General features: G+C 54.9%; 1 protein-coding gene across 1 annotated transcript in view; it reads right to left on the bottom strand.

The window, feature by feature from the left end:
* Window positions 1–944: 944 nt before the first annotated feature.
* The window catches only part of CFAP46 (cilia and flagella associated protein 46), a 95,927-nt gene continuing 76,699 nt past the window's right edge, over window positions 945–20,172 (bottom strand). The window contains exons 44-58 of the mRNA XM_081249549.1: window positions 15,723–15,820; window positions 15,160–15,236; window positions 14,868–14,998; window positions 14,449–14,573; window positions 13,568–13,647; window positions 12,439–12,600; window positions 6,151–6,221; window positions 5,989–6,049; window positions 5,883–5,918; window positions 5,290–5,392; window positions 4,616–4,728; window positions 3,231–3,312; window positions 2,461–2,597; window positions 2,294–2,374; window positions 945–1,523 (exon numbers count right to left, since the gene is read on the bottom strand). Coding sequence (XP_081105675.1) covers window positions 1,399–1,523; window positions 2,294–2,374; window positions 2,461–2,597; window positions 3,231–3,312; window positions 4,616–4,728; window positions 5,290–5,392; window positions 5,883–5,918; window positions 5,989–6,049; window positions 6,151–6,221; window positions 12,439–12,600; window positions 13,568–13,647; window positions 14,449–14,573; window positions 14,868–14,998; window positions 15,160–15,236; window positions 15,723–15,820 — 1,482 coding nt within the window. The 3' untranslated portion in view covers window positions 945–1,398. The remainder of the gene's footprint in view (window positions 1,524–2,293; window positions 2,375–2,460; window positions 2,598–3,230; window positions 3,313–4,615; window positions 4,729–5,289; window positions 5,393–5,882; window positions 5,919–5,988; window positions 6,050–6,150; window positions 6,222–12,438; window positions 12,601–13,567; window positions 13,648–14,448; window positions 14,574–14,867; window positions 14,999–15,159; window positions 15,237–15,722; window positions 15,821–20,172) is intronic.

The raw sequence follows: 20,172 nt of genomic DNA, 5'->3' as shown, positions 1-20,172 counted from the left end.
ATGGGTTTCTGCCTTTGTGTGGCTCTGAGTGCTTTTCTCCCTTTAATCCCCCCCCCAAATTTCCTACAATAAAACATATTGTTAAAAGAATCTCCATATTTTAAAAATATGAAAATCACTATTTCCAAGACATAAATTCGGAAAACAAACTGAACTTTTAAGCAGGTGACTGACGAGCAGGAACCGACTGATCCGATTCGCCGGCTGCCGTGGGTGAGGGACCGACACTGCCGCCCAGGACCTGGGGGGGCCTGGACGCAGGCAGAGTGGCTGCGAGGACGACGCTGGGCCCCTCTCCTCCCCATCCGGCCCGCCCTGGGTGCTGCACTTTCCGGGGGAGGGGGTGGGGCTCCTGGGCGACCAGCTCAAGGGCGTGGAGCCCATCCGGAGTCTGGGGAAGTCAGAGGCTGGGTGAGGGCAGTGGCGGGGTCTCCCGGGGTCTCCTGGGGCCCCCGGCCCCCCGTGCCCCGTGCCAGGGCTCCCCATCATCCACCTGCGTCCTTTCTGGAACGTTTATAACTTGTAGATCTGGTCATCCTTTCTCAAAGGGCTGAAGGGCTGTCCACCATTCAAATTACATTCTGTCTGCTATTATTACCAATAAATTCCAAGTGATCTTTCTTCTCCTTATAGTTTTTAGGGTTACATAAATTTCACCTACGCAGTTCTTTCATGCTTGAATGTATTACAGAATGCCACTTCTGTTATAGGAGCTAATTGATACTGTGATTTGTTATGTTGCTGGGACATAATTCAGAAAGTTACTGTAGAGGCTTTGATATGCGGAACGGCAGTCACTGTTGAACATTTCTCACAGGAGCAGATGCAGCATCAGGTAAAAAATGTGATGCTGCACAGATGAAATATTTCCAGAAGCTTTTATTCTTGTTGTTTGGGTGGGTGCCAACATCTTTCTAGAAGAAAGCTCATATTTCCAACGCTGCTTGATTTGAATTTATTCCCTCGTCATTAGTTAGTGCTTTAAAAAAAAAAAACTGGAACAAGTATGTGTATATATTTGAAAAAAGGAAAAAAATCAAACACAAAAGAGGGGAATCACCACCTCTCAATCTAATCAAAGATGAGCTTTTAGAAAAATGTTTATGGTGAATTAATTATAGATTCACAGGAAGTTGCAGAAATAGCAAAGGCAGCGCAGTGCATCCTACACAGCACACACTCCCCCAGGGGGTTGCCCCAGATAGTGGCAAACCAGGAGCCCAGTTTGGTGCTGCAATCCGGGCTGTGGACCCGGTTCTGTTTCCACCACTTCAACAGGCATTCGTGTGTGTGTGTGTGTGTCTGTGTGTGTGTGTTCTGTGTGTCTGTCTCTGTGTGTCTGTGTGTGGGAGGGGCACTGCGGATGGTGGGGACGGGCTGTGGGGAGGCGCGGCCCCATCACACGATGGCCTGGTGCGGCAGCCCGTAGAGGACCAGGTTGAGGGTGACGGGGAGCCGCTCCGAGCCCTGTGGCTGTGGCCGGAAGAGCACCAGCCTGTCCTTCCAGGTCTGCGGGGCCTCATCTATGGGGAGAGCAGACGGGGATTGTGAAACACGGGGCTCACGGGGACAGGATGCCTGGGGCCCAACCAAGGCTCACGGCGCGTGCGGGGAGCACAGCAGAGATGAGGGTGCTGCTGGCCCCGCCTCTGGTCGCAGCCCGGACGGGGATGCCGCCACTCGTCCCTACGGACGGGGACGCCGCCACGCGTCCCTACGGACGGGGACGCCAGGCGCGGAGGCAGCAACCACAGCCCTCGCCCACTCGCTCCACAGGCTTTTGTTGTTTGGCAACAGCCTCCCGGGCACCGCGGACCATGTGAGTTTCGAATGTGACGCCCCCTTCGCCTTGTATATTTGAAAATTTCATCATTTAAATCACCCTGGAATAAACCTTTCTTAGTTACGGTAGATTCTCCCATCAACGTATTGCTAAAGCTTAGACTACCTCGCACTGCATTTAAGGTTTTTACACCAGAATCCATGTGTAAGGCGGCTGCTACGTGTGGACTTCAGGGTTCCATTTGCCTTGAAGGAGTGGGTGGGCTCCCCGCCTCCCAGAGAACACATCAGGGCTTTTGGAGTTTGTGGGACTCGAGCTGTTTTGAAGATGAAGATGTTCCAGTGACCCATGTGTGTTTCCGTAAAGACATTCGATGCCAGATCTCACTGTAGGCAGCGGTCTTTGTCAGCGCAGGCTGACCCTCGGAGGCTGTGCAGACATGGGAGAAGTGGGGGCCCCTGACCCTGTAGCCTGAGGGATGGACAAGGAGGTAGGGCCGTTCCTAGTTACCGTGGTTGACAGTTTCACCGGTTCCCCTCTTCTGAAGGAGGCGGGTCGTTCTCCCGATCGGCTTGCCAGCTGTCAACAGATCTAGAGAAGAAACACCCCTTCAGAGGGGCCGTTAACACCCCACAGGCTTCCGGGAGCCCCGCGGGGCTGCAGGAGGCACGACTCACTTTCCCACAGGATGCTGGCCCGCATCGCGTTGTCCCGCAGGACCGTCGGCCACTGGTTCGCCACGATGCTCCCGACCCCCACCAGGCTCAGGAGGACGGCCGTCTCGATGGGCCCCTCCAAGGACAGTTGGGGTGCACTGTGGGGGACCGAGCTCCTGTGGGCCGGCACCAAAGGGCCCGGTCCGAGCCCTCCTCCACCCACAGCCCGAAGAGCACCAAGTGTTGGACCGTGTATTTGGACTGACAGCTCCTAGGGTTCTCGAAAGAACCAAGAATTCCTCCCCCGCCCCCACCCCACACACAATTAAATACCATTTAACAAGAAAAGTCATTTCAGAGTCCTGCCAAATCCCTCTGGACGCTCCCAGCCATGGGGTGTGGAGCCAGGAGGGGAACCCCCGCCGGAGGGTGGGCCTCTGCTCTGCCTGCCTGCAGCCCACAGAGGCCCTGGGGTATGTGTGACAGGTGACGCGGGGAGCCCTGGAGCCAAGGTGTCCTCCTGGTTGCCAGCTGTCTGTTTCCTGGCCCAAACCCAGCTGCCTGAAGTTCCAGCCAGGCCTGTGGTCTGTGCTGGCACTGTCCATCCCCCAACCCCAGGACTTTGCCAGGCAGGGTCTGGGGGCCGGATCATGGCATCCCAGCTGCCCAGGGGGTGCAAGGACAATGCCCCAGGCGGACAACCGTGGCTTATACGCGCCCCCCCAGGTTCCTCGTCAGCTGCCGGTGGCCAGGCTGCAGGCTTGAGCCCGAGCGCAGGGGACCCCGGGCACCTCTTGTTCTCCGAGGACTCCACGCAGCGCTGCATGCTCTCGTAGGACCGCGCCAGGTCCAGCAGGACCACCATCTGGCACTCTGTGGTCACAGGAGGGGTGGCTCAGAGGCGCGGCACCCAGGGTGAGGGCGCCGTGCAGGCAGGGGTGTCGCCCAGGGCGCGGAGGGTAGTGGGAACTCAGCCCGACCTGACCGAGGCTCCGACTCCTCTCGTCCCCTTCCTGGGTCACGTGGGCTGCACGGGCAAGCGGGCCGTCATCTGCCTCGGCCGACCCACCCCCTTCACGCCCTCCTTGGGTGACTGGGCCGGGCGAGCGAGGGAAGCCCACCCCGGGGCCTGCCACAGCTCTCCCTGCCTCGCAGAGGGGTCTTGGCTCCCAGAGGCCACCCGTGAGGCACTCCGGCTTGCCAGGGGCTGGGTGTCGGTGGCCCTGGTCCCGTGTGCCCACTGAAACGGGGTCAGTGTCCAAAATGCAGCTCTTGGATGTGGGTGTGCGGAAAGCCCCACAGATGCAGAGGCCAAGCGTCAGGGGCCATCCCCAGAGCAGGCAGAGCCTCCAGCTGTGTGAGGACAGGCCTGGCTGGGAACAGCGGGGGCACCCAGCAACGCTGTCACCCCTACAGGTGCCTGGGAGCCTATGATTTCTTCAGTGTCCCTCACCGCTCGTCTGAGAAGGTCTGGAATTCAAGTTTCAGAGAAGCCTGTTTCTACCTTCTCCTGGGGTAAGAACGTGCGGACCCCACCCATATCGGCAGGGTCTGGGCAGGAGATGGGGTGACGGGCTGGGTTCAGGTATTCCGACCACGGACAGTGTCCACCTGTGCCACACAGCCCAAGGGTAGGGGCTTCTCTGAGGGGTCCCTGAAAAGGCCCCCACTCAACCGTGCACAGTGACCAGCTACCCAGCAATCCCCTCAGGAGAAGGTCACCTGAGGGCAGGCCAGACGACACTCACGGGCACCCTGGGGGTGGGCTGGGTGACGCAGGGGCCAGTGGACAGTGGGAGGGAAAACGGGGCCAGAGTGCCTGCATCTCAAGTAGAAGAACTGGTGGGAAGGGGATGTGACCAGCACTTTCCAGAAACACCCGCCCAGCCTTCCTGCACTCTGCAGGCCCAGCCCTAGAGGGGTGACCCCTCCAACGCCTGACACTGGCCAGGCCTCTCAGAGAAATGGAGGAGGGGGACTGAGGGCAGGAGGGGCCCTCAGTCCACACCGGCCCCCCCACCCCAGGCCCTGCTGTGCCTTCCTAAAGCGCCCCCCCAGCCCTCCATCAGAGGACAGGGGAGACACCTGATAAGACACAGGGGCGCCCTGCTCTGTCCCCGTGCGGATTCGACTTGTGCCGGCGGGTCTGGCGGGCTTTTGGGGGGGGCGGTCTCACCTTCCAAGTTCATGGCGGCCAGCCTTTCTACCAATATGTGGGACAGGAAGCTCTCCATCCCGTAGAAGAAAAAGCCTCCGCATCTGCCCAGGAGCTGCTCCCACTCGGCCTGGCTGCCAAGGGAAGGAGAGAGACCCGGGGTGGGGAGACGGCGGGGACAGCCCTGCGTCTGCTGGAGCCGCGAGCTAAGGACGCGATCCTGAGCAGACTGTCCCCGCTTCCGCTCCACACCCTCCCCACAGGGCGGACTCTGAAAAGCCGCAGAGGGTCTTCCACCCGGCCAAGGAGCCCAGGTCCCAGCCCCAGATGGCCCCGCCCCTCCTGGGCCCCGCCCCGACAAAGCCCCTCCCCTCCATCGCGCCCCGCCCTCCTGGGGGGCCCCGCCCCCTCCGCGAGGCCCCGCCTGGAGGTTGGGCCCGCACACCCGCGACGGACAGGCCCGGCCCTTGTGCTGGGGTGCACACACCGCGGGGGCCCAGGTCCGCATCCAGGATCTGGGGATCTAGGCGCCTCCGTGCACCAGAAGGAAGGGTGTGACAGGACAGAAGTGGGGGTCAGGGCAGGAGGGAGCCTCGGCGGGACGGGGCGGGGGGAAGGGGCCGCATGCGGAGCGCCCCTCGGGCTGGTGCACGGCAGCCACCGCAGGACGGCGTTCCGGGAACCCAGATGCCAACCTGGGAAACTGCTTCTTCCCCAGATGCCCCGCCCATCTCGCAGTGAACGTGTCTCGGAATCTTTCCAAAATTTCCCGGGTCACGGAGACAGGAGTCAGCATTTCTGCAGCCAGAATCGGATGGTGACAAAACTTAGGAGCACTGCGTGTGTGGGCACGGGTGGTCCCTGTGCCCTTGGTGGCCCTTGGTGTGGCAGGGAGGCCTGGGCTTTGGGCCCTCGCAGACGGGGGCCCCGGGGGAGTGGAAATCTTAGCGCTCCTTCCCTCCTTTGTGGAGAGATGAAAACACCAGCTCAGCAAAAGAGGAGCTGAGGAACCCGTCCCGGAGCCGCAGAGGCAGCCCTCAGCCACACCCGCAGGCCCGGAGCGGGGCACCGGGGCCGCCTCGGGTCCGTGTCACAAAGCTGTCGCCCTGACTGGCTGCAGACGGTGAGGGCGGGGTCTCGGAGCACACCAGTGTCCCCCTCCCGCCCACCGTCAGTGTGGCAGGAGGTGACGGAGGGCCCGGGTGGCAGCAGAGGCCGAGGCACCCGGTCCACGATGCCCCGAGCGCTGTGGGCGGTGTATGGCTTGTGCGTGGGCGGGAGGGCTCACCTGGGCCTCGGGCCTCCTCGTAGGGGTCCACAACGACTGGGCCTTGGTTAAGGAGAAACAGGACCACACGCTCGCTGTCTGGGGCAGAAGCAGCAGCAAAGGATACACCTGAAGTTGTCCGCGTCGACCGCGATGCAGTGCGGGGGGATGATCCGGGACACGATGCCCTGCAAAGACAGGCAGGGGTCCTTGGGGATGCGTCCCGGGGGCAGGGCCGGACCGCAGGCCCCCTCCAGCTCTCCGCCTCAGCGGGGCCTCGACCACCTACCTTTGCTCCCTTCTTTGCTGTGCTTCTCTGTCTGCGATCTTTACCTCTGCTCTCCTTTTTCACGTTCCCTTCTGCTGAGACAATAACAAGAAGTGGTGACGGCCTGGAACTGGACAGAGGCCGTGGTACACGATGTTCGAATGCATTAAATGCCGCTGAATTGTTCGCTTGAAAATGGTTAATTTTATATTACGTGAATCTCACCTCAATGAAAAAAACAAGAAGTGGTGTGAACAGTTGATTTTCATTTTTGTAAAGTTGAAATGGCAGTAATCTCTCAAAGGTAAAGGCTCACAGGGTTGGGAAAGGCCCGGGCCAGGAGACCTCAAGAACGGAACGGCTGCCAGAGGTTCCCGGGCCCATGCGGCTGCCCAATCACACACCACGCTGGGCACCTACCGGTGCCCCTGCTGAGCTGGCCCAGTCGCAGAGGGCTGGGCCCTGCTGGCCCCTCTCCCTCTTGCAGGAGGACTTACACCCTGCCCCCGCTGCACTCCCGTGCTGGTGAAGGTAACCGAAAATAATGCCAGTTTCCTTCATTCCCATCCGGCCTCCTCGGAGATGTAAGTGCTGATGTGGGCCTCTCTGCCATGTCCCAGCTTTACGGGGGCACCACTGGGAAGCAGCTTGCCCTAGATTTGGATGGCTTTCTCCACCAGGATGAGGAGAACTCCTGGTTTGCTAAGAATTTCTATTACGGATGCATGCATTTTATCAAATGCTTTTCTTCCTGCATCATCTTGGACGCTTATAAGTTCATTTTCCCTTTAATCTGTTCCTCTGTGATATCTGTAAATTTTTAAGGTCAAACTGGGTGATGAAATGTCACACGTTTCTTTCTTTCTTTGCTACTCTTGAGTAGTTTGGGTGTCAGGGTCCGGACTGGCCAGCAGAAGGATGGCTTTTTTTCCTTCTACTTGGGGAGACGTGTATAGACTGACATGAACGGTTTCTTGAAATTTTGGTAGAATTCAACAGAAAAATGGTAAAACGGATATTTTTTGTGGGGAAATGTAAATCTATTGACCTTCCTTTCTTCGCTATGAGGCCGTTGGGTTTTCTTTCCTTCTTGAGTCTCCGAGTTTCCTAGGACTTTGTCCACTTTGCTTAAATTTTTGAATATATTGTCAGAAAGTTGTTTGTAACATTCTCTTATCCTCTTAAATCTCTGATGCTCTTTAGAGTTGGTGTCTCTTTTATTTCTCATATTATTTGTGCCTTGTCTATTTTTTTCTGGATCATTCTCACCCAAATGTGTCTATTTTATGAGGTTATTTTTTCCCAAATAACTAATTTTTGTCTTTGCTTCCTATTTTGTTGGGGTCTGTTCATGATCTGTTAAGCATTTAAAGCTAAAGGATCCTTCTAGATTCTGCTGTAGTAACATCCAGCCAGTCTTTGACATTTCTATGATCGCTTCTTCTGAGTCCCATGAGTTTTTAGAAGTCAGTGTTTTAAAATTTCCAAATGTACGGGAATTTTAAAAATCCGTCTTTTGGGAATTGGTTTCTAACCTAATCACACGTGGCCTCAGCCAGTTTCTGTGACTGTTTCACGTGTACCTGAAAAGAACGTGAGTCTCTAATTTCTAGACGCAGGGCCCGTGTGTCCATTAAGCCGAGTCTGTTAAGCGCGTTGCCCCAGTTCCCTCTGTTTGTGCTCTATCTGCTCGTCAGTCAGTCGTGGAGAAGTGCTGGAACCTCCCACCGCGGGGGTGTGCCCACCAGCCTCGCCCCAAGTGCTTGTTACTTGCTGCTTCCGTACTTGAGGCTCTTTGATCCTCCTGACGAACTTCACCGTTATCACTGTGTGATGACCCTGCCCTACTGATGCCCATGGCTGTAAAGTCGGCTCCGGCGGACAGTGAGATGGAGGCCCTTTCGGTGGCTCGCCCGCGTGGCACCTCTCTTTCCATTCTTTTGCTTTCTGGCTTTTGTGCCTCCTTTCTGTTCAGGAGTCTCACGTGGCCGGCATCCTATTGACATGCTCTTGTTTACTGTGTCTTTAGTGGGCAGGTGTGGTGCACTCACTTGTTCAGTTCCTGATCTAATGGATGGGCCACAGCACCTTGCCTGTGGGTTCTCCTTCCTCCCTGCTCCGTGTGTGCGTCTCCATCACTGGCTCTTTGTAACCCGACTGAGGGGTTGGTTCACTTGTTTTTCTTATTCATTTTCCCTCTTTACTGGTTTGGAATTTATACACCAGTTATGCTCTTTCATGATTATCCTTAAAGGTTTGCCGTGAATATTTAACACTCGAAGGGCATTCATTCCTCCAGCCTGAAGGGTTCAAGGCTCTGAGAACACTTGACTCTGGGACCTGCAGAATCCTCCTTTTTATCCCCACTCCGTAATGCATTGAAAAGACTTCACTCACATTTATGCAGTATTTTTGTTACTATAGGGTGAGAGTTTGTATTAGGGTCTAGTTGCTGCTGTAACAAATTACCACAAATGTTGGGGCTTAAAAACAACACCAATTTATTACCTTACAGTTCTGGAGGCAGGAGTCGAAAGGGGTCCCACTGGATTAAAATCCAGGTGTGAGCGAGGCTGTTTCCTTTGGGAGGCCCCAGAGGAGAATCGGCTCCCTTGCCTTTTCCAGCCTCCAGAGGCACCACGAGCTCCTTCCACTACCTCTGCACCCTCCTGCCTCCCTCTTTTCAGGACCCTGGCGATGACACTGGGCCACCCAGACAATCAGGACAGTCTCCCCATCTCAGGACCCTTCACTGAATCACATCTGCAAAGGCCCTTTTGTCACATCGGGGCACCTCCTCTTGGGCCTAGGGTCAGGGCTTGGGCGCCTTTGGGGCCACTATTCTGCTAACCCCACCAGGCGGTGGTCTGCTCTTCCAGACCACGCTGGCAGCGCAGAGCGGTGGGGACAGGAAGGCCCTTTCAGTAAATGGGGCACGCACAGCAGGGGACTCGTGGGAAATAGAGACCTGCCCCTTATCTTACACTGTGCACAAAACCGATTTCGGATGAAAGGTACGTAAAGACATGAAGGACAAAAAAAGAGAGACATATTTAGAAGACATCATAGAATATCTTCATGATCTTCAGGTAAGAAAATATTCTTTTTAAAAAGACCCCAAAAGCACCAGCTATTAAGAGAAGATGGGTACATTGGACTATGTTCAAATATTTTGTTCACCAAGAGGTACCACGTAAACGGGTGAAAAGACCAGCTGCAGACTGGGAGGAGATCTGTAGTTCATGAAATCATCAGAAAATTTATACAAACCTAAAGAACAAAAGCCAGGTAACCCAAGAGAAAAACTGGCCAAAGACTAGAATGGATTTTCACAAGTGAGGACATCAAATGGCCCATAAAATGTGGAAGGGTCTGGGCTGCCCAGCAGCAGAGGGGGCAGATGGGTGGGGCCTGAGCCCGAGGCCCCGCCGGCAGCTCCTGGTGAGCCCAGCACCGTGGCCTCTTGGGGGCGCAAGGCCTGTTCTCTCTCCCGTCCTTTATATCTGGCCCATTAGCGTCCTTTTATTTAAGCTGACTTCCTTAAAGAAGCATGTTTTGGACCTTGCGTTTCCACCCCCAAAGGTGATCTTTACCTTTCAACTGGGGTGTTTTGACCTTGTACGGAGACTGTGATTACTGACGTGGTTCGGTGGAAACACACCATCTTGCTGCTTGTTTTCTATTTGTCCTGTCTGTTCTTTGTTCCACGTCCCTTCTTTTTCCTGCCTTTTTCTGATTAATCGTATTTTTTTTTATGATTCCGTTTCGACTTCCTCATTGAGTACTAGCTGTACCTCTTTGTTTCTGTTTTCAGTGGCTGTGCTGGTCCAGTACCCCAAGCCTCCATTCTCCACCCCCCACCAGCCTTTGCTGCCCCACAAGTTACATTTATATAATGCCGTAGAACCCCACGACACGTTGCTATTATTTTTCACTCCAAGCTGTCAAAATCTTTTATTTTTTATTTCTTTTTTTTTGCGGTACGCGGGCCTCTCACTGTTGCGGCCTCTCCCGTTGCGGAGCACAGGCTCCAGACGCACAGGCTCAGTAGTTGTGGCTCACGGGCCCAGTTGCTCTGCGGCATGTGGGATCCTCCCAGACCAGGGCTCGAACCCGTGTCCCCTGATCGGCAGGCAGACTCTCAACCACTGTGCCACCAGGGAAGCCCCTGTCAAAATCTTTTAAAGAGATTTTAAATTAAGAAAAAAGCTTTAAATATTGACCCACCTAATTCCAGTTTCTGGTGTTTATTTCTTTGTGCAGCTGCAGGTTCCCATCCTTTTCTTTCCTTCCTGGAGAACACTCTGCAGCATTGCTTGTGGGGTAAGCAGGCCTGCTGGGGAAGAATTCTTTCAGCTCACCTATTTCTGAAAAAGTATTTCACCATTGTTTTTGAGAGTTATTTTCAAAAATATCTGCATTGATAGATATTTTCTTTAATAATTTAAAGACGTTCTTCACTGCTTGCATTGTTTCAGCCGAGAAGCATGCTAACTCTCTTGTATTTGTTTCTGGATACATAATGTGTCCTTTTTCTTTGGCTGCTTGTAAAATACTCTGTCACTGGTTTTAATCACCCTGACTACAATGGTCCCTGGTATGGTTTTAGTTCTTGTTTGGGATTCATTGAACTTCTTGGGTCTGAAGGATTACAGTTTTCATCAAAATTGGAAAACATTGGCCATTAGTAACTCAAATGTTCCCCCTGCAAAGACTCCAGTTACAGGCAGGTTCGGCCGCTTCACTTTTCCCAGCAGCTCACTGGTGCTCTGTGTTTTTGTTGTTTTTGTCTTTTTTTCAGATTTTTCCTGCTGTTACTTCTTCAAGCTCACTAGTTTCTTCTCCTGTCATGTCGAGTTGCATTAATGCTGCCCAGGGCATGTCCCTCCTCAGCAGAAGTTCAGTTCTGGTCCGTTTTACATCTTCCGTGTCTTTGCTTACCACCTCCTGGAGCACGTGGATTATAGGTACAGGAACTATCACCTGTGTCACCTCTGGGTCTGCTTTTGATTGGCTTTTCTCTTAACCACGGGTCTTTGCATGCCAGGTGATTTTTGACTGGACGTCAGACATTTTGAATTTTTCCTTGTTGGGTCCTGGATTTTTAAAAAAACTCTATACATCTTGAGCTTTATTTTGAGATGCAGTTAAGTTACCTGGAAATAGTTTGATCCCTTGAGGCCTATTTTTAAGTTCTGTTGGTGGGACTAAAGCCAGTCTCCCTAGTGCAGACAGGCAATGCCCTCTGGTCCTGTACCTGATACCTGTGAATGATAAGATGTTCCATTCTGGCTGTAGTCTCCACACACACCTGCACTGACCGGCTCTCAGCAGAAGACTGAGGGGGACTCTCTGCAGGTCTCTCCTCCCAGGACCGCCTTGGGTCCCCAGTCCCTCATCTCCTCACCTCAGGGAGACCGCCAGGCTCTGCCTCGTCCCCACCCACCCACCCACCATGTGCTACAGCCTGTAGATTCTCTCCAGGCAGAAAGCTGGGGCTCACCTGCTTATTTCTCTCTCTTGGGGATTGCTGTCCCCCACTGCCTGTTCTCCAATATCTGAAAACTGCTGTTTCATATATTTTTCAAATTATTTATTTATTTTTTTGATGTGGACCATTTTTAAAGTCTTTATTGAATTTGTTACAATTCAATATTAGCTCCCCGACCAGGGATCAAACCAGTACTCCCTGCATTGGAAGGTGAAGCCTTAACCACTAGACCGCCAAGGAAGTCCCTGTTTCATGTATCTTTGTTTGAGTTTTTGTTGTTCCAGCTGTAAGGGCAAATTTGGTCCCTGTCACCTCATCTTGGATGAAAACAAAAGTCCAATCTATCTACTTTTAATGTAATTTGATATTTATCGTAGTGCAACATACATGCAGAAAACTGTACACAGCACCAGTGTACATCCTGGAAAATTTTCACACCCCAGGCACATCCATGTCACAGAACATGATCATGCCTGAGTCCCCAGCCACCCCCAGACCAAGCCAGGTCCCCCTTGTCCTCACCCTCATTGTCTCTCACCATCTGATTGATGATTAACTGTGTAGTTGGTTGGTTACCACCAGTCCCCTCCTTTGAAACAGAAGTATGTGAGGCCAAGAACAAAGTTAAATTTCCTGTTCAGGGAACGTCTGGCACCTAACAGAGCACCGGCACATAGTAGGTGTTCTCTGAATGAACCAGGGCCTCGAAAAGTATGGCAACATCTGATAACTATTTTTTGACAAGAGTTAACATTCTCTTATCGTGAAAGTCACTTAAATATTTGCATTTTAAAGTCAAGTATCAGTGTAGCTCTTACCTGTCTCCTTTCTCTGCAGGCGGTTCCACAGCATCTGGAGAGAAAACTCTCGTGACACGGAGGAGACCATCCCTTCATCGAACACAGAGAGACCTTCTAATGGCAGCTCCAGAAGGGGCCTGTCAGCGATCAGGATGATGTTGTCTGCGACCTCGGGCTGCACTGTGGGCGGGAACGCCAGCGGCTACCAAGGCAGCAGCAGACACCTGAGTGCCGAGCTCTGCCCTTCACCACTGAGGCCGTCTGGCTGCTCCCCCGCCCGGCGGGAGACGCGGAAATGAGTCTGAACTGGGCACAGCTCGCAGACATGCCAGCCGTCTTGGGGGTACACGCTGGTTTTGATGGTGCGGCCGGGTCACAGCCAGGACCCGGACAGAGCCCAGGCCAGGGGGACGTCGGGTCCTCTGTGGTTCTGAGGGCCGCCCAGGCTCCGCGGCCACTCCGGAAGCAGGTGCTGGAGCCACAGCTCCTCCTCCCCAGGGAACCCCTTCAAGGGACGAACATCTGCACTAACCCCCCTCCCCAAGGACTGTCCAGACAGGGGCCATGGCCTCTGGGGACAGCTCCGTTAGAGGAAGGGGGTGGTGCTCCCGCGACACCTCGGCTTCTCCAGCCGTCGGGAAACTGGTGAAAAGGCTGAGGCCACCAGATATGTCAATGGAATTGATGTGTTTGCAAAGTCAAGTCAAGTTACTTAAAATCCAGCAGGTTTTCATCTGGGAACTTTTAGGGCAGAAGCTCAGGTCACACAAGTGGTCACTGGGATCCTGACAGCTGCACACACTCAGCGTGGCGCTGGGACCTCGGGCACTGGGGTGACTCAGCCACGGGGCAGGTGGCGGGAAGCAAAACAAGAGCATTTCATCTCCCACGTAGGAAATCAGCAGACTGCTGACCCGGGAAGCCCATCTGCCCTCCTGTCGTCTGACGTGCTCAGGAGGGTGACGGCGACGTCACCGTGGTTTTTGCCCGGGCATCTGGCAGGGCAGGGGCATCTGCGGTCGCATGGGCAGCGGCGGGGTGTTGCGAACCTTCTGGGAAGGCTGCCCCTGCCGGCCCCGCTGCAGCCACAGAGAGCGCAGCTCTGCCGGCCTCCATCCCACAGACGCGGACCTGGGGCCCCACTCACCCTGAGGCGGGGACACTTTCCTCTCCTTGTCTTTGCCCTTGTATTTTCCCAAATCCGAAACAACTGTGGGAACTGGTGCTCTGAAAGGCAGAGGCAGAGATTCAGGTTTTAAAAACTCCATGAAAATCACTGAGAACAGGGACAGCATCTCTTCAGGCTGTTCCCACAAGGGCAGTGAGGGCCACAAGACTCTCCAGCCCGCTGTTGGGGACTGGTCTCCTGAGATGGGGGCAGGGACAACACGCAGGACGTGAACACACAGGATTCAGGATGCTCTGACCTGCTGGCCAATCAGGGAAGGTCACGTGCCCGAGCCTTCTACCTTGTCTCCCACCAAACGCAGACCCAAGGGGCCAGGCACTTCGCCGGGCCCTCCCCTCCCTCTCACACCCAGGCCAGCGGCTCAGAGGGCGGCAGGGGCCTGCACGGCGGGGACGCCCCCAGAAAAGGTTTCAAGCAGGGCCAGACTTCCTCCCGATGGCAGGCGGGCAGAGGCCGGGCTTCTCTTCTCAAAGAGCCTGTGCACGTCTCCCATTTAATCGAATGGTCTGATCCAGCACACAGAGAGGCCCACTAAGCCCATGGCGCTGTGGCCTCAGAGGTGCGAATTTCCACAAAGGAAACAGCTCTGACTTTCATACGCCCACAGCCAGCCGTTCAGCTGGCCCTGGGACTCAGGGAGTGCTTGCAGGCCGCGCCCCCCAGCCTGCCCACCCCAGCCCTGGGTGTCACAATGCCCCTGGCTCCCCGTACCTGTGCACACCTGTGGGGACAGAGAGACAACACGACCCTGCACCCCGAGGGCTCGGGCAATCCAGACGGCGCCCACTCTCCACGCCCTCAGTCCCTGAGCTCCTCAGGAATCAGCCCTCGATGGGTACCTGGCTTCCGGGGGGCAGCTGAGCAGCGGGAACAGCGGCCTCAGATACTCCTCCATGGGCTTCACGACCTCCGCGAGCCTCTGCAGAGAGTGTTCTTCCCTGCTCAGGGGCACGCCTTCTGACTCCTTCTCAACCCAAAAGACAGCCACAGTCAGAGGTGTCAAAGGGGAAGAGGGGCGAGACGCTGCAGGCGACCCCCCAGGACAGGCCCAGCTCAGCAGCCAGGGCGCCCCCCACCCCCGACTCCTCTGCCAGCATCATGGAGGCGTCTGCAACAGACTTGGCCCAAGGATTGGCCCCGTGCCTGGTCGGGGAGCCTGACCCGGGGTCCAGCAGTACCTGGGGGTGGTCCTCGCCCAGGCCTCCCCACCCTGCCCTGCGGGGTGGGAGCAGCCCTGGCACCGGGCTCGGGGCCTCACCAAGCCTGGGCTCAGGGCCGTGTCCTCACTGTGCGCCTCGGCCTGGGCGTGCTCCCGGAACCGCTGGGCACTGGCCAACAGGGAGGAGAAGGCGGCCGGGCTCACGGCCACCCGAGCCACCTTGCAGGAGCCTGCAGAGACAGACGCTGCCGCTGTCCCCACACGCGGCTTCACAGAACGCCCCCCAGGGCTGAGGGGACGGCGGGTGTGAACGCATGCGCACGCTCGGCCCTGGTGCCCGGTGGGCGCACCGCTGCACGCACCCCGAGGGTGGTGCTCTGGCAGGACTCACCCCCGACCTGGAGCACTTTGCCTTTGGCTGCAGGGATGCACTTGGGTTTCTCGTAGGCAGCGCCGTACAGATGGGTCCTGTTGGCAGGACGTAGGGTGGGGTCAAAGCCCAGCTCCGGGGGTTCCAGAGGAGCCCCGACGAGGCCGACTCTGTGCCACATACCCACACTGCTGGGAACAGGAGCCTCCTCCCTGCGGTGCCCCAGCCAAGTCAGACACAGGGTTAAAACAGGCCCCTGGGGGGGCTCTGTGTGCGGTGCTGCCAGAGGCTGGGACACCAGCTTCTCCCCAGACCAGTGGGTTCTGCGCCACTCGAGCAGTGAACTTCAGACCAGGGCCACGTGCTGGTGGGAGGTGGCACCGTGCCCTCTCCCCTCCCCGGGTCGTACGGACCAGCCTGGCCATCGTGGCAGAGGGACGGTCGCCCCCCCCGCCCCCCTCAGCGGGCAGCCCCCGCCGGCCTGTCTGTCCCTCGGCTTCGCAGCCCCCATGCTGTGTCCACAGGGTCCTTAGCGGGCAGAAGCCTGGGTAGCAAGCCCGAGAACAGGAGCGAGAAGGCCTCACCTGTCCCGTGAGTGGTGCAGAAAGAGGATCCGAAAAGTGGGAGGGATTTCACTCAAGAAGTTAAAGTGCTGTTCGGTGACCCAGAGATTCTGCCAAGCCTGCGGGCGGCAGTCAGGAGTCAGCGCCGGGCGGCGGCTGCGGGGCCGCGGGCCCGGGCGGCGGCTGCGGGGCCGGGCGCCGCCACAAGGAGGCAGCAGACGCACGCGGACTTCACCGCTGCCCTGGACACTGGCTCCGCTGGTACCGCCAGAGCCAGACCCGCCGCCGCACCCCGGCAAAGGCACCGAGCCCAAAGGCGCACGGAGAAGCCCCGGCACGTCCTGCAGCACAGCTGCCGCCCTCTCCCCTCCCCGCGGTCCCGGCGCCCCCCGCGCAGACGTCGGGCAGGGCACGCGCAGGACCCGCGCTTCCTGGCCCGCAGGCCGCGGGGGACGGGGGTGGCCGGCGGTTCAGCCTGCCCTGACCCGGGTCCCCCTTCTCTGCGGGGAGGGGTCCGAAGCGCGGGCCACACAGCACCCCGCGGGCCGCCTCCCCAAAGAGGAACGGTTGCTCAGAAGTCCATTCCCCACTTTCGGATGAAATGAGCTTCGGCTTTGCCAAAGCCGACCAGCGTCCGCACTCAAGCCCACGGCGGTGCGGTTCTGGGACGCTTGCCCCGGCGGCGAGCAGACACAGGGAAGCCGTGGGAACCGCGCTCGGGAGGCTGTGGGCTGCTCACAGGGGCCACGGCCTCGCTCCAGGGGAGGAGCCGGCAGGCTTCCGCAGCTCGGGCGGCCCGCTGTGCGAGGCCCGGGGCCCCTCCGGGCTGGCGCACGTGGCGGCTGACCCTGCTGCCCTTTGCTGCCTGCAGAGTGCCCCATCGGTGAGGGCACCACTTCTCATCCCTTCTGTGGCCACTGGGCACCTGGGTGGGCTCCCTTTTGGGGCCGCAAATGCTGCTGTGACGTCTGTTCTTTGGGGACCACCGGCCGCAGGGGAGTTGCTGGGGGACGTCGCTTCCACCCCCGCCAGGGCCCCGCCTCCTCGCCCGCCCTGGGGCTTTGCACCTGTTGCCTTTCAGCCGTTCTGGTGGATGTCTAGCAGTACCTGAATGGGGGTTTAATTTTTCCATCTTCCTGATGACCAGTGAACTTGCGCGTCATTTAAAAAGTTTACTGGCCACTTGGGTATCTTTTGTGAAATTCCAGTCTTGTGATTGTTTTCTGTGGGACAGTCAGTCTTTCGCCGGCCGGGAGGGGACACCTCCTGTCTACACACAGGACACCAGCCCCTGGCCCCTCGCGTGTATCTCCTCTGGGGCTTTGCCTTTTGACTCCTGGGCTATGGTTTCGATGAGCACAAGTTCTGTCAGTGCAGTACAACTGATCACTCCCCCTTTGACGGTTGGCACCTCTGTCTCCTGCGTGGTAAGTCTTCCCTACTCCGAAGGCATGCAGAGGTCCCCTTAAAGCTGCTGAAAGCTCTGCTGTGTTACCTTCGCAGGCAGAGCTGCCCTCCGTGCAGGGCTGCACCATCCGCTCTTCTGCCCGAAGTGTCGCGCTTGACATCTGTCAGGTGTGGGTGGTGGGTCTGTTTCTGGGCGTTTTCTCGTCCCATCGGTCATTTTCTCCATTTGCGTGCCAATGCCACGCTGTCTTACCTTCTGTCGTTTTAAATAGGTCTTGGTATCTTGTATAGTAAGCTGGCATTTCCTTACAAACATCTTACTGTGGAGCCTTCCCCCACAAATACAGCTGCCTCTGTGCTTACTTAGTTCTTCTTGAATTTTCCTTTGGAAGGTTTGCAGTTTTCAGGGTAGAAGTCATGTGTATCTTTTGTTAGATTTTCCTTAGGTATTTGATTGTTTTTGATGTTACTGAAAACGGTATTATTCAGACATTGTAATTGCTTGTTTGTAGCTGGCATGTAGAGATACAACTCATGTTTACAGCCTTCAGCAGTGACCTGCCAAATCTGCGTGTTAAATCTGTTATCGAGAGACTATGGTTTTCAAGGCCCACAATCATGCTGATTGGGAATAATCAGGTTTACTTCTTCCTTTTCAGTGCTTCCGCCCTTTAGTCGTTTTTCGAGTCTAATTGTTCCATTGAATAGAAGCAGTGATAGCTTTCTTGTGTCATTTTGACTCAAGGAGAAAATTTTAGTATATAGTATGATTTTTTTTTTTTTTTTTTTTTTTTTTTTGCGGTACGCGGGCCTCTCACTGCTGTGGCCTCTCCCGTTGCGAAGCACAGGCTCCGGACGCACAGGATCAGCGGCCATGGCTCACGGGCCCAGCCGCTGCGCGGCACGTGGGATCCTCCCGGACCGGGGCACGAACCTGTGTCCCCTGCATCGGCAGGCGGACTCTCAACCACTGCGCCACCAGGGAAGCCTTATAGTATGATGTTTGATATGGAGTTTTAAAGACATTCTTTATCAAATTAAGAAAATTATCTTCTATCTTGATTTTTTGAAATCACAGACTGGTGCTGAATTTTGACAAATTTTTTTTTGCATCTATCAAGATGATCTTACGATTTTCTCCTTTTCCTCCTGTTAATACGGTGAATTATATTGAATGATTTAAAAGTATTAAACCACATGGAACACAGCCATTTGATCCTCATGTATTACCCCTTTTATAATCGCTGGATTTTACTTGCTAATTCTTTGTGTCCACGTTGATGAGAGAGATTTTCCTTCCATGTAACGTCCTTGCTAGGTTTCTAGTATCGAGGCTCACTGGGCCTCTTTAAAGACAGTTAGGAAGTATTCCTTTTATTTCTATCCTCTGGAAGTGTTTTGAAGGATTATTTCTTCCTTCGATGTCTGGAAGAATTTATTGACGAAGCCAGTTGGGCCTGGGATTTTCTTTGTGGGAATGTTTTTAATAAAAGCTTCCATTTCTTGAAGCGATATTATTCAGATTTTCCATTCTGTCCGCTTTGGTAGGTAATATATTTGGAGGAATTTGTCCATTTCATCGAAATTGTCAAATTTATTAGAGTAAGTTTATAAAAAAATAGTCTCTTATTAGCTTCTTGATGTCTGAAGGATCTCATGATGTCTTTTTATTACCAATACTGAAATTTTTGTTTTCTTTCTCTTTTTTCTTTATCGGGCCTTTCTAAGTGTTTATCAATTTTATTAGTCTTCTCTTTGGAACCAGCACTTGTCATGACTGATTTCCTCTGCCGTAAGTGTGTTTTAATTTCATGGCTTCTGCTGTTCTCGTTCTTATTTGTTTTCCATTTTTCTTAGGTGTTTTTACTGTAGCTTCTTGAAATCACAGCTTAAATCACTGTTTTTAAGACTCTCTTTTGTATTCAAGGCTGTATTTTTCCTCCATGCCCTGTTTTAGACAAGTCTCCTAGGTTTTGATATACAGTATTTTTATTCTCTAAGTCAATTTAAAGTATTTTCTAAATTCCATCGTGATTTCCTCTTTGACAAACGGATGACGATAGACATACTGGTTAATTTCAAGGCAGTTGTGTGTTTTACAGGTATCTCTTAGTTACTGATTTCTGTTTTAATTTCCTTGTGGTTAGAAAACAAACTGAATGACTTCAGTGCTTTGGAACTTGTTGAGGCCTCTTGTGGCCCAGGGCTGGTCATGCTGGTGCAGCGTTCCAGGCCAGGTCTGTCCAGACCTCCTGCACTCACAGACGCCCCGCACGCTTCTGCAGGCCACTGCCTCTTCATCTGCTCATCGTGCCAGCAGCCAAGAGGGCGGCTGCAGCCTCCCCGCAGAGCCAGGGGTCTGTCTGCGGCTGCTCTGTCTCTGGCAGTTCTCTTTTGGGCCTTTGAAGCTGCATCACTTGTGCTCACAGATTCAGGACGGTGGTCCGCGCTGACTGGCTCCTGGGCCATTTCCCTCCAGTAAGGCATCTTAGCAGAACGCTCACTGGTTCTCACCTGTTAGTGTTTTCACGGTTCACATACTGCTTCTCACCTCCTCCAGGCTGGCCTGGCCTAGAGCAGCCGGCACCCCGTCTTGCCTCCACCCCACAGGAGGGAGGATTCCCGTCCCTGGGTCACAGCACTGGCTCTCGGCCTGGTGACTTTTTTGGTTGTCACACCTGGGGAGGTGCTGGAGGCCAGGCCGCCGCTAAACACCCATGGCGCACAGGACGGCCCCACCACAGAGAGTCATCCCGTCCTCAGAGGTCAAAAGGAGGAAAGCAGCCTAGATCAAGGGATATGAGGTCGGCCCATGCAAGTAACCGTGGAAGCCCCACGAAGGAGGAGGGTGGGCTTGACCAGAGCGTCCGGGCCTGTTTTCTCTGTTGAGTTTCATCAAGTTTAATTTCTTTAAATCTCCAATTCATATTTGCTAGTCCAAATAAAAGCAGAGGTGCTATTAGCTACCATGCTCTGCAAATTTCTTTCAAAATTAAACTCTAAGACTTGACTGAGTATAAAACTTTTCTTCAAACACAGCGAGGGCTGAAAGCAGAGCCCGGGG

Source organism: Mesoplodon bidens (assembly GCF_964165515.1).
Source record: "Mesoplodon bidens genome assembly, chromosome: 1".
In the NCBI taxonomy this organism is placed as follows: Eukaryota; Metazoa; Chordata; class Mammalia; order Artiodactyla; family Ziphiidae; genus Mesoplodon; species Mesoplodon bidens.
Note: the sequence above shows the minus strand (reverse complement) of the source record. Positions and strands in the feature narration are given on the sequence as shown.